We start from the raw sequence: 13,573 nt of genomic DNA on the forward strand, positions 1-13,573 counted from the left end.
TGTTGTTAAACAAATTCAGTGAATTATGCTGAAAAATATTTGAGAGACTAACTCAATACATGCAGAGAAGACTTTTTTCAGTGCTGTAAATTGACAGTCCTGTACTCTTTCTCCTGCTTGGTTGGCTTAGAGGAGGCTACAGGAAGACTGAAATGCTCTTTGCTACATCTTGTCCTTTATCTTCTGCTACAAGTAACAGTAAGGCAATTAAATTGCAGTATGAAGGAAACAATACCTGGATTCAAAGAGCTGAAGTTGTGTTATAGTTGTTTTTTCATAATTATTTAACATATATTTATGGATTTAGCTTTATGAAGACGAACAAACCAAGTCTTTTGTGTTTTGAAGAAATGTGTCTACTCACATGACATTGTACATCTAACAAGCACACTTTATTCTTGGCCAACACATGTCGCACAGAATCTATGCTTGTTCCATACAAGTTCCCTTTGTATTCTCCATGCTCAATAAACCTGGAAAAATCAGAATCAGAATAAAATTGGTCAATTGTTGACCCATACTTCTTAAAAATCTGCTCCTATTAAAAAGTTAAAGCTATACATAATGCATGCAGTCAGGCAGTTTATAGTTAAGAAATACATTTGAAGTCAGTGGAATACATTTAACAAAACCTGTAGTATAAACAAAAAATACTCTATAAAACTAGCCAACACACTGTTTCTGCTGACATGAAAACACAAATAATATCACACCTTCATAGAATACATCAAATTATTTTGAATATCTACTTATTAGATTTTGAATGTATTGCACTAGTTTATGATAAGATCACAGTGATGCCAAGTTTAAGAATTTGATAACAGGATAAAATAGTAACATTTAACTCCCTGAGCAACTCGCCGATCTAATTTCCCAAGGAACCTATTGTTCAAATATTCCGATACTTTTCATCACTGCAACTGAAATTTTCCAGATGTGCTGGCATGAAACAAAGTGTGCAATTTTTCAACTTACTTATTATTTTGTACATCTGTCTCAAACAAGTGCTTGGAAATAAAATGATATTCCACTCCGTCAGTTTCTTGGCTTCTTTTTGGCCTCGTTGTATCTGTGGATGGCAAAACAAAAATATATTTAGCATTGCCAATAATAAATTGATTGCTCAAAATCAGTTTGATGTATTAGAAACAGATACTATTGATGCTGTTAACTTCTTCAAAAGCCTAAAAACATTAAACATTTGTTAATTCTGAACAAGTTGCTTGCAATGCAATTAGTGTAATCAAAGCAACAAGTTAAGGTTTTTTTCTATCTTGTTGGAACTTTTGGCAATTATGCCCACCGACAGAAAGATAATTAAAGTACTTGAAGATTTCTGCAAGATGTTATGTCCAGAGAGTTCCTAAATTAAAATAAATTACAAATGACATATTACCTTATATAATCCAGCATTATTCCTACTGCTAATATAAAACCTAGCTGTGTTATGTGGTCTTATTTTAATGTCACCACCACTGGTTGCTATTCAGAAATATGGCAAACTGTCATTTTATTCGTCAGCATAGTCCTTTTTAAAGCCAAAATATGAGGCAGTGGAATGGTATTTTATACAGTAGACTGAAAAGTTTTTCCTCTATTCTTCATAACTGTCAGGATGGCTACGAAAAGCTATTATACCGAAAAAAGGAGTCTCATACCCTGAAGGGAAACCCTTGCTGATTTAAGAAATGTTAATTACAATGCATTGTTTCCTCCACCTGAATAATATCGCTGAACCCCATTCTCTGTTTCAACAAAAAAACAGTTTTGTATATGGCATACAAGTGACAAAAAAATTAACAAGTAATATTCTAGTTGCTCCCACTACACTGTTGCATTTTTTGAACTCAAAGAGACAGCATCACATTTCATTATTTCATAAATGTTCTGGGCAAGTGCACCATGTATTGAGCAGAACTGGCCCTGTATAAAATACTACAGACCAGCTTATTCTCTTGTGATGAACAGTACTAGGTAGTAACAAGACATGCAATGATAATGGAAAAAATTGAATGACATACACTGAATATACAGGTGTAAAGCTAATGTCATAAAACACAAGAAAACCAGAATAATTTTTTAGAATATAGCCTAAACTAAAGCTTAGCTTAAAGCCTTTAATTTTTGATGAATTATTGTACATAACAAATCTTTATTACACCATGGAAAAGTTGTAGCATTGCTCAACTGACTGGTTTCTTTTTATTGCTGTATCAATCAGTACCTAAAGTCTACCAGTGAAAAGAAAATGAAATAACACTTATTCTACCTTTTCCTATAGGAATTAAAGGTGTGACTTTACAAATTCACTCTTCTGGAATGGAGCATTCTCCACAATTTTAATGGATGGAAATTTTAGGATGGGGTGATTGAATTCCTGATAAGCGTTTTGGTTGGGAATGCAAATTCCTAAAATTACCCAATTAAATCTTAATTGTCATTAATCCCCACCACTTAAAATAAAATTACTGTTTCTGTAATTAGCATCTTATATACTTGAACAGATATTTAAAAAAATAATCTTTAAGTTTTGTTAGCATAACATTTATGGAATATTAAAAATGACCATGTTTAATCAGGGACATGAGGGAGTGGTTTGTATGCTTCCTATATTTGCTGCTGCCAGCTGTTGCCAACCAAGTAGCTCCAAATGTTTCAACTTGTATAGTAAACGACACATAAAAACACAAGGAGCACATCTTTCTCTTGTTCATACAAAAAGGTACCCAAGTACCCCTAAATTCAATAGGGGTATAGTTAAAAAGTAACAGCAGACAAAACATATTCTGGGTAACAGAGTGGATTGGACAAGAAGCAAATGAATTAAAATTGTATAGTATAAAGGAGAAAATTATAGATTGAACAATTTTAGAAACAAAATTAAGTGCCTGAAAATATCTTGAAATGACTTCCGTGCTGTTACAATTTCTACAAACTGCCCCCTATTTTGCTCATTTCTGCAAGCTCTCCCAACTCTCAGTTGTTCATTTTCAGTTTTTATGCAGCTGCTTTATTTTCTTATTTTCTGAAAGGCTGTGCCAGTTTTTCTTGGACACAAATTGATTTGGATTTTTACTTTCTGGCTTGGTTGTGACTAAGTTCCTGTTTTGTGTTAGATTGGATTGAAAGTGTTCTGTACATGCAATTTGGGGCGTTCTGCACTAAGCGTAGAAATAGATAATTTCAGATCAATAACTACATTCCAAACAATCTAAAGAAATTTTACATAACTGGTCAATAATTGAACAATTGGATACGTGACCTTCTGAGATCCAGCTACAACTGAACTAAGGGCTGAATGGCTTTCAGATAATTTTAAGTAACTGTGCTAAACAAACTGCTTTTTTAAAATATTGAAATAATAATCACAATAGCAAAGGTCTATGAGAACAATATTTTTTAAAAGTTTGGCTGCTATTAACTTGTAACTGTAATGCACTTTTACTGACTTTTTAAAATAAGCATTAGATTTCAGAATGGGGAGGCAGTGGCGTAGTGGCAATGTCACTGGACTAGTAATCCAGAGCCCAGGCTAATGCTCTGGGGACATGGAAAGGAAATCTGCTGTCCTTACCTGGTCTGGCCAAACGTGACACCAGACCCACAGCAAAGTGGTTGACTCTTAAAATACCTTCTGAAATGGCCCAGCAAGCCACTCAGTTCAAGGGCAATTAGGGATGGGCAACAAATGCCCACATCCCTCAAATGAATAAAAATAAATGTAACTGCTGTGTTTTAGGTGACTGGTAGAATAGTACATTCGCAAGCAAATATTCTCAACATTAAATCTTATTGTTGCTGATTATAAAAGAGCTGTTGTGGAATGGCTCTTTCCTTCAATGGGCTAGGGAAGAACTGGCAGGTAACAGTGGAACAGATATATACCAATCAAGCTCTTCACTGCTTGTGACAAATCTCTCCAAGGTTTTACTTCGTTGAACATATCTGATTGAGAGAAGACTTGCATTTATATAGCACCTTTCACAACCTTCAGACCTCCCAAAGCACTTTAAAGCTAATGAAGTATTTCTAAAGTGTAAGTCATATTTTTAATATAGGGAAATACAGCCAACCTGTGAAAAAGATCCTTCAAGCAACTAATCACGTGATTAGAAAAATCTGTTCTTTATGATGTTAGCTGAGGTATAAATATGAGCCAGGCGAATGGTAGAACTTCCCTGCTCTTCAAATAGCACCAGGGGATCTGAGAGGGCAAGCAGATTAACATTTCATCCAAAAGATGAAACCTCAGACAGCGCAGCACTCCCTCAGTATTGCACAGAAGTTGCATTTCTTTTTTTGCTGTTCTGTTCTTTTTTGTGCCTTGTTCTGTCATTATAATAGAATCCTCAGACAGAATTTTCCTAACCCCAAGGTGGTGGGCTTGGAGGTGGGCAGGAGGGGACACGCAGGGAAAATAGCAGGATATAGCGTTGGGACAGTCCCCGATACATTCCCACCGCCGTGAAAGTTGCCCAAGGTGGCAGGAATGAGGATCGGCTGCCTGCACCAAGGAAGTGGGTGGCCATATAAATAATTAAGGCCCCAATTAGGGGTGATTTAGAGGGCCCCCCCGCCATGTGTGGAGGTCACCAGCTCCTTGGAGGCGGCCTCCTGTGGCAGGCTGGGGGACCATTGGAGCCAGACCCATAGAGGGGGCTTCTGGCAGCAAAGGCCACACCCACGGCCCAAACGCAGCTGCCGGAGGGCTTTCCCCTCTTCTCCCAGGGACCTGCCTGCTTAGCCCCTCTGAATTTTAAATTTAAATTTATGCTTCAAAATGGAGGCACCCTTACTTTCTGCTATCTGCCTCAGCAGCTCCCACCTCTCCCGATGGGGCTGCCCATCAAGGCTCTAGAGCCGCCGGACTTCAGGTTGGGCTGGCAGCATCGGGAGCCTGCCTGCCCACCGTCCTTAATAGGGCAGTGAGCGTGGAGGCGGCCAAATAGGAGGCAGCCTCTGGGAAAATAATTCCCCTGATCTGGTTCCCAGCAAGTGTGGCCTTGGGCCATGAGGTCTCGAAGCTGGGGTCTAGAAATCCGTGGAAAAATCCTGTCCCTCATGTCTAAATGGTGAAACTTACATTTAACTTCAAATTTACAAGAAAGATTTGGAGAATTTCTCAAACCAAATGGGATGCAGATGTAGTCTTCAGTGTCAGTCTGGCTCAGTCAATTGCACTGTTGAATTTGAGTCAGAAGAATTTGGGTTCAAGACCCACAAAAGAGCATAAAATCAAGGTTGACACTTTGGTATAACACTGTGAAAGTACCGCACTGTTGGAAGCACTAGCCTTTGAATGAAATGTTAAACCGAGGAGCATGGATGCACACTAGGTCAGACAGCAAGCTCTACAATCTATCTACGCTGAAAGCGAAGTCAAGAACATATTGCGTCCTGATCAGAGAATTCCTCTATGCTGATGATGCTGTGCTAGTTGCTCACATGGAAACTTAACTACAAAGACTCATGGACTGTCTTCCAATGCTTGTAACTTGTTCTCCTTGACTATACATGTCAAGAAAACCGTGGTCATGGGACAAGGTGCTGCATCTCCGTCCCTGATCACACTAAATAACACCCCACTGAAAGTGGTTAGCAAATTCTGTTACCTTAGGTCCATGGTGACAGGCAATCTGTCCCTTAATGCAGAGCTAGGTACACGCATAGGGAAAGCAGCTACCACCTTTGGCTGACTTGCAAAATGCTCATGGGATAACACCAAGCTTATGGTTTATTAGGCCTTTGCTCTCAGCACCTTACTGTATGGCTGTGAAACATGGGTGACTTACTGCTACGAGGAAAAGCAGCTCAATAATTTCTATCTTTGTCTGCAGTGCATTATGGGTATATCCTGGCAGGACAAAACCACAAATGTGGCAGTCGTCTCAAAGGCACAGCTCCCATGTGTGTTGGCACAAATCAAAATGAGGCAGCTTCGATGGATCAGATACGTCTGCAGCATGGAAGATGGTTACATACCCAGGAACTTCTGTATGGGAGGTAGCCGGGGTCAGACGACCAGTGGGGTGCCCAAAGCTCTGCTTCAAGGATCTTGCAAGCATGACATAAAGGCCCTAAATGTTGACTATTGCACCTGGGAGTCACTAGTTGGCAAAAGAGGGAAATGGGGAGACACCCTGTGGACTGGTGTGGACTACCACGCTGACCAGTTGCTACAGCAGCTTGGCAACAGGCGCCAGTGCTGAAAACAACTCACAGCGCCACCTGGCAGCTTCACGTGCAGCACTTGTGGCAGAAACTGCCTCTCAAGGGATCGGTCTTCACAACCATCAGCAAAGTTGCTCCAAGAGAAGACACCCCATATAAATGGATTGTTTGCTGCGTGTCCATCATCTTTCATAGATGGAAGGATGCCAACCAACCATGTTAAACCAAGACCTCAACTACAGGTTCAGGTGGATGTAAAAGTTCCTGTAATACAATTCAAACAGCAGAATGTTTTTCCATTGTTCTTGCCGACATTTCCCCATCAACAAAAGCAGATTATCTGGTCAGTCACAGATATTCCTTGTGAGGTCTTATGCAAAGATTAATTGCCATGTTTGCCTACAGAACTGAGGCTACATTTCAAAAGTAATTCACTTGTTGTGAAGCACTTTGGGCAATCCTGAGAAAAGGACAGCTGTATCAATGTTAAGTTTTCTTTCTTTAGGAATTTAAAAAACTGGGTCTAATTACTGATCTGTCATTATGCCAAATGAGGTTAAGTGCAAACAAAACTGAGCAATGGCTTACTGACAACAAGCATTACAGATAATCTCCTACTTAAACTGATGTTGAATTCAGCTTTTTGAAGAGTCAAACAGAAGCATCCTCTAAGCATCGTTCTCTAGTTTCTCGCTTCATGCCATCTCCAAGCTCAATTGTTCATGAGACCAATCACCTGTTCCTTTGACCCTATTCCCACTAAACTGCTATTGATCCAACTTCCCTTCCTTGACCCCATGTTAGCTGATATTGTTAATGGTTCTCTCTCATCAGGTACTATGCCCCTCTCTGTAAAATCAGCTGTCATCACCCCTTGCTTCCAAAAACCGACCCTTAACCCCCTCTGTCCTTACAAAACCACTGCCCCATCTGCAACCTCCCTTTCCTCTCCCAAGTCCTTGAATGTGCTGTCACCTCTCAAATCCATGCCAATCTTTCCTGGAAGTCCATGTTTGAATCCCTCCAATCAGGTTTCTGCCCTTTCACAGTAACGAAATGGCTGTTATCGGAGTTACGAATGCCAATGGTAAACTTCTCCTCCTCATCCTTTTCAAACTGTCTGCAGCTTCTCACAGAGTTGACCACACTATCCCCTCCTCCAACATCTCTGCACTGTCATCCAGCTGGGTGTGACTGCACCTGCCTGGTTCTATTCTTATCTATCCAGTTGTAGCCGAGAATTGCCTGCTTCTTTTCTCATCCCTGTACCATTAACTGCAGTGTCCTCGAAGGATCTATCCTTGGCCCCCACCTATTTCACAGCTACATGCTGCACCTTGTCGGCTACTGCACCTGGCAGTCATTAGCTGGCGAAAGAGGGAAATGGCGACACATCCTGTCGACTGGTGTGCACTACAGCAGCTTGGCAACAGGCGCCAACATCAAAAACAACTCACAGCGTCACCTGGCAGCCTCACATGCAGCATTTGTGGTAGAACCTGCCTCTCAAGGATTGGCCCTCGCAGCCATCAACAAAGGTGCACCTAGAAGATACTCCATCTAAGTGGATTATTTGCTGTGTCTCCATCATCTTTCGTAGATGGAAGGATGCCAACCATGCTGCCCCTTGGCGACATCATCCAAAAACAGCAGCATCAGTTTCCACACATATGCAAACGACATCCAGCTCTATCTCACCATCAACGCCCTTGACCTCTCTACTGTCTCAAAATTGTCACACTGCTAGTCTGGCATCCAATACTGGATGAGCAGAAATTTCCTCCAACTAAACACTGGGAACAGCGAAGTCGTCTTTTGTCCACGCCACAAACTTTGTTTTTGAGCCACTGATGCCATCCCTCTTCCTGGCAACTACCTGCGGCTGAACCAAACTGTGCCCAACCTTGGTGTTGGCTCTTGACTCTGAGATGAGCATCCAACCACATATCCGCCTCATCACTAAGCCATCCTATTTTCACCTCTGCAACATCACCCGATTCTGCCACTGCCTAAGCTCACCTGCTGCAGAAACCCTCATCCATGCCCTAGTTACCTCAGTATTTGACTAATCAGTAATGCACTCCTGTCCAACCTCCCATCTTCCAACTCCGTAAACCTGAAATCATCCAAAACTCTCCACCATTGGCATCTGTCCCGTCAGTTGCCAAGGCCCTAAGTTCTGGAATTCCCTCCATAAACTTCTCCTCTTCGCTTTTTCTCTTTGCTCTTTTAAGACGCTCCTTAAAACCTACCTCTTTGACCAAGCTTTTGGTCATCTGCCTTAGTATCTGCTTTTGCGACTTGGTGTTAAACTTTGTTTGATAACCTCCTATGAAACGACTTGAAATGATTTACCATGTTAAAGGCACTGTATAAATAGATGATGTTACTGTTGCTGGTGAGGCAAGGAAAATGTGTTTTTCTGCTCAGGAAACTATCACAGCATTAAATATTTAGGGTTATTTTCAAGGGTCTGAAAAGCCATACTCACAGCATCATACCTTTCTGCCAATGTCTCAGAATTCTCCATCACCGTCCCTGGGTATGTTCTGTCTCACTGGCAGGACAAAGCTACCAGAGGTGCCTGCGGCACAGTGGGATACACTTAGGATGGAGCAGCCCTGAGATCCTCAACATTGACTGTGAACCCCATCAAGTTTCTTGGCATCAGGTCAAACATGATCAAGGAAACCTTCTGCTCATTACTACCTACCGTCCTCCCTCAGCTGATGTATCAGTACTCCTCCATGTTGAACACTACTTGGAAGAAGCACCGAGGGTAGCAAAGGCACAGAAGGACACTGGGTGGGGGATGTCATTGTCCATCACCAAGAGTGGCATGGCAGCATCAATACTGACTGAGTTGGCTGGGTCCTGAAGTGAGGAGGAAAGCCTTAGATTACAGGACGATCTCGATGGGCTGGTAAGATGGGCGGAGCAGTGGCAAATGGAGTTTAATCCTGAGAAGTGTGAGGTGATGCATTTTGGAAGGTCTAACAAGGTAATGGAATATAAAATGGATGGTAGGACCCTAGGGAGTACAGAGGGTCAGAGGGATCTTGGGGTGCTTGTCCATAGATCACTGAAGGCAGCAGCACAGGTAGATAAGGTGGTTAGGAAGGCATATGGGATACTTGCCTTTATTAGCCGAGGCATAGAATATAAGAGCAGGGAGGTTATGATGGAGCTGTATAAAAAGTTGGTTAGGCCACAGTTGGAGTATTGTGTACAGTTCTGGTCGCCACACTATAGGAAGGATGTGATTGCAATGGAGAGGGTGCAGAGGAGATTCACCAGGATGTTGCCTGGGCTGGAGCATTTCAGTTATGAAGACAGACTAGATAGGCTGGGGTTGTTTTCCTTGGAGCAGAGAAGGCTGAAGGGGGACCTGATTGAGGTATACAAAATTATGAGGGGCATTGATAGGATAGAAGGAAGAAACTTTTTCCCTTAGTGGAGTGGTCAATAACTAGGGAGAATTGATTTAAGGTAAGGGACAGGAAGTTTAGAGGGGAGTTGAAGAGGAATTTTTTCACCCAGAGGGTGGTTGGAATCTGGAACACACTGCCTGAAAGGGTGGTAGAGGCAGGAACACTAACGACATTCAAGAAATATTTAAATGAGCACTTAAAATGCCATAACATACAAGGCTACGGGCCAAATGTGAGAAAATGGGATTAGTTAGGACGGTGCTTGATGGTCGGCGCAGGCGCGTTGGGCCGAAGGGCCTGTTTCTGTGCTGTAAAACTCTATGACCCTATGACACAGCTACCAGACTGGGCTTGCGGCAGGTGGTGAAAGAACGAATTTGAGGGAAAAACTTACTTGACCTCATCCTCACCAACCTACTTGTCACAGATGCATCTATCCATGACTGTATTGGTAGGAGTGACCAATGCACAGTCCTTGTGGAGACAAAGTCCCAATTTTACACTGAGGACATCCTCCATCGTATTGCACTACTATCATGCTAAATGGGACAGATTCAGAACAGATCTAGCAGCTAAAACTGGACATCCATGAGGTACTGTGTGCCATCAGCAGCTGCAGAATTTTATTCCACCACAATCTGTAACTTCATGGTTCGGCATAGCCCTCACTCTACAATTTACATCAAGCCAGTGGATCAACCGTGGTTCAATGAGGAGTATAGGAGAGCACGCCAGGAGCAGCACCAAACATACCTAAAAATGAGATGCCAACTTGGTGAATTTACAACCGAGAACTACATGCATGTTAAACAGCAAAAGCAGCATGCTATAGATAGAGTTATGCAATCCCACAACCAACGGATCAGTTCAGAGCTGTGCAGTCCTGCCATATTTCAATCCTGAATGGTGCTGGACAATTAAACAACTAACAGAAGGCCCCATGAGCATCCCCATCCTCAATGATCTATCTCGGCCTCCTCCTAAGGCAGCCAACATCACAGCTGCGAGTATTCTGCCAATTTGATTCACTCTACGCGATAGCAAGAAATGGCTGAGTGTATCGGATACAGCAAAGGCTATAGACCCAGACAATATGCTGGCTGTACTGCTGAAGACTTGTGCTCCAGAACTAGCTGTGCCCCTAGCGAAGCTCTTTCAGTACAGCTACAATACTGGCAAATACCTGACAATGTGGAAAATTGCCCAGCTTTGCCTTGTCCAAGAAAAACAGGACAAATCCAATCTGGCCAACTACTGCCCCATCAGTCTACTCTCAGAAGGTGCCACTGACAGTGCTAACAAGTGGCACTTACTCAGCAATAACCTGCTCAACGATGCTCAGTTTGGGTTCTGCCAGGATCACTCGGCTCCTGACAGCCTTGGTCCAAACATGGACAAAAGAGATGAACTCAAGAGGTGAGGTGAGAGTGACTGCCCTTGACATCAAGGCAGCATTTGACTGACTGTGGCATCACAAGGAGCCTAAGTAAAATTGAAGTCAATGGGAATCAGGGGTAAACTCTCCACTGGTTGAAGTCATACCTAGCACAAAGGAAGATGGTTGTGATTGTTGGAAGCCAATCAACCAAGTTTCTCAGGGTAGTGTCCTAGGTCCAACCGTCTTCAGCTGCTTCATCAATGATTTTTCCCTCTATCATAAGGTGAGAATTGGGGATGTTTCCTGATGAACAGTATTCAGTTCCATTTGCAGCTCCCCAAGTAACATTTGCGCCGCACAAGTGCCAGACAATGGCATGAAAGAATCTAACCACCTCCCTCCCGTGATATTCAATGACATTACCATCATTGAATCTCTCATCATCAACATCCTGAGGAGCCACCAGCTGGATCAACCACGTAAATACTGTGGCTATAAGAGCAAGTCAGAGGCTGGGTATTCTGCAGACTCACCTCCTGATTCCCCAAATCCTTTTCACCCAACTGCAAGGCACAAGTCAAGAGTGGGTGGATGCCTGGATGAGTGCAGCTCTAACAAAACTCAAGAAGCTGGACACCATCCAGGACAAAGCAGCCTGCTTAATTGGCACCCCATCCATCACCAGTGCACTGAGGCTATAGTGTGTACCATCGACAAGATGCACTACAGCAACTCGCCAAGGATCCTTGGACAGTACCTTCCAACCCTGTGACCTCTACCACCTAGAAGCATAAGGGCAGCAGGTGCATGAGACCACCACCACCCGCAAATTCCCCTCCAGGCCACGCACCATCCTGATTTGGAAATATATCGCCGTTCATTCACTGTCACTGAATCAAAATCCTGCAGCCCCCTTCCTAACAGCACTCTGGGCCTACCGACACCACACAGACTGCAGTGGTTCAAGGTGGTGGCTCACCACCACCTTCTCAAGGGCAATTAGAATTAGAATTAGAACATTACAGCGCAGTACAGGCCCTTCGGCCCTCGATGTTGCGCCGACCTGTGCAACCATCTGACCTACACTATTCCATTTACATCCATATGTCCATCCAATGACCACTTAAATGCCCTTAAAGTTGGCGAGTCTACTACTGTTGCAGGCAGGGCGTTCCACGCCCCTACTACTCTCTGAGTAAAGAAACTACTTCTGACATCTGTCCTATATCTATCACCCCTCAACTTAAAGCTATGTCCCCTCGTGTTTGCCATCACCATCCGAGGAAAAAGACTCTCACTATCCGCCCCATCTAACCCTCTGATTATCTTATATGTCTCTATTAAGTCACCTCTCCTCCTCCTTCTCTCCAACGAAAACAACCTCAAGTCCCTCAGCCTTTCCTCGTAAGACCTTCCCTCCATACCAGGCAACATCCTAGTAAATCTCCTCTGCACCCTTTCCATAGCTTCCACATCCTTCCTATAATGCGGTGACCAGAACTGCACGCAATACTCCAGGTGCGGTCTCACCAGAGTTTTGTACAGCTGCAGCATGACCTCGTGGCTCCGAAACTCGATCCCCCTACTAATAAAAGCTAACACACCATATGCCTTCTTAACAGCCCTATTAACCTGGGTAGCAACCTTCAGGGATTTATGTACCTGGACACCAAGATCTCTCTGTTCATCTACACTACCAAGAATCTTCCCATTAGCCCAGTACTCTGCATTCCTGTTACTCCTTCCAAAGTGAATCACCTTGCACTTTTCCGCATTAAACTCCATTTGCCATCTCTCAGCCCAGCTCTGCAGCCTATCTATGTCCCTCTGTACCCTACAACATCCTTCGGCACTATCCACAACTCCACCGACCTTAGTGTCATCCGCAAATTTACTAACCCACCCTTCTACACCCTCATCCAGGTCATTTATAAAAATGACAAACAGCAGTGGCCCCAAAACAGATCCTTGCGGTACACCACTAGTAACTAAACTCCAGGATGAACATTTGCCATCAACCACCACCCTCTGTCTTCTTTCAGCTAGCCAATTTCTGATCCAAAGCTCTAAATCACCTTCAACCCCATACTTCCGTATTTTCTGCAATAGCCTACCATGGGGAACCTTATCAAACGCCTTACTGAAATCCATATACACCACATCCACTGCTTTACCCTCATCCACCTGTTTGGTCACCTTCTCGAAAAACTCAATAAGGTTTGTGAGGCACGACCTACCCGTCACAAAACCGTGATGACTATCGCTAATGAACTTATTCTTTTCAAGATGATTATAAATCCTGTCTCTTATAACCTTTTCCAACATTTTACCCACAACCGAAGTAAGGCTCACAGGTCTATAATTACCAGGGCTGTCTCTACTCCCCTTCTTGAACAAGGGGACAACATTTGCTATCCTCCAGTCTTCCGGCACTATTCCTGTCGACAATGACGACATAAAGATCAAGGACAAAGGCTCTGCAATCTCCTCCCTAGCTTCCCAGAGAATCCTAGGATAAATCCCATCTGGCCCAGGGGACTTATCTATTTTCACACTTTCCAAAATTGATAACACCTCCTCCTTGTGAACCTCA

At 43.1% G+C, this 13,573-nt stretch overlaps 1 protein-coding gene across 10 annotated transcripts in view; it reads right to left on the reverse strand.

The window, feature by feature from the left end:
* The window catches only part of mpp7a (MAGUK p55 scaffold protein 7a), a 594,283-nt gene that overhangs the window by 32,525 nt on the left and 548,185 nt on the right, over window positions 1-13,573 (reverse strand). For all 10 annotated transcript variants that reach the window (XM_068014202.1, XM_068014172.1, XM_068014194.1 and 7 more), the window contains 2 exons: window positions 976-1,069; window positions 365-473 (listed from right to left, as the gene is read on the reverse strand). In XM_068014202.1, coding sequence (XP_067870303.1) covers window positions 365-473; window positions 976-1,069 — 203 coding nt within the window. The remainder of the gene's footprint in view (window positions 1-364; window positions 474-975; window positions 1,070-13,573) is intronic.

Source organism: Heterodontus francisci, chromosome 2 (assembly GCF_036365525.1).
Source record: "Heterodontus francisci isolate sHetFra1 chromosome 2, sHetFra1.hap1, whole genome shotgun sequence".
Classification (NCBI taxonomy): domain Eukaryota; kingdom Metazoa; phylum Chordata; class Chondrichthyes; order Heterodontiformes; family Heterodontidae; genus Heterodontus; species Heterodontus francisci.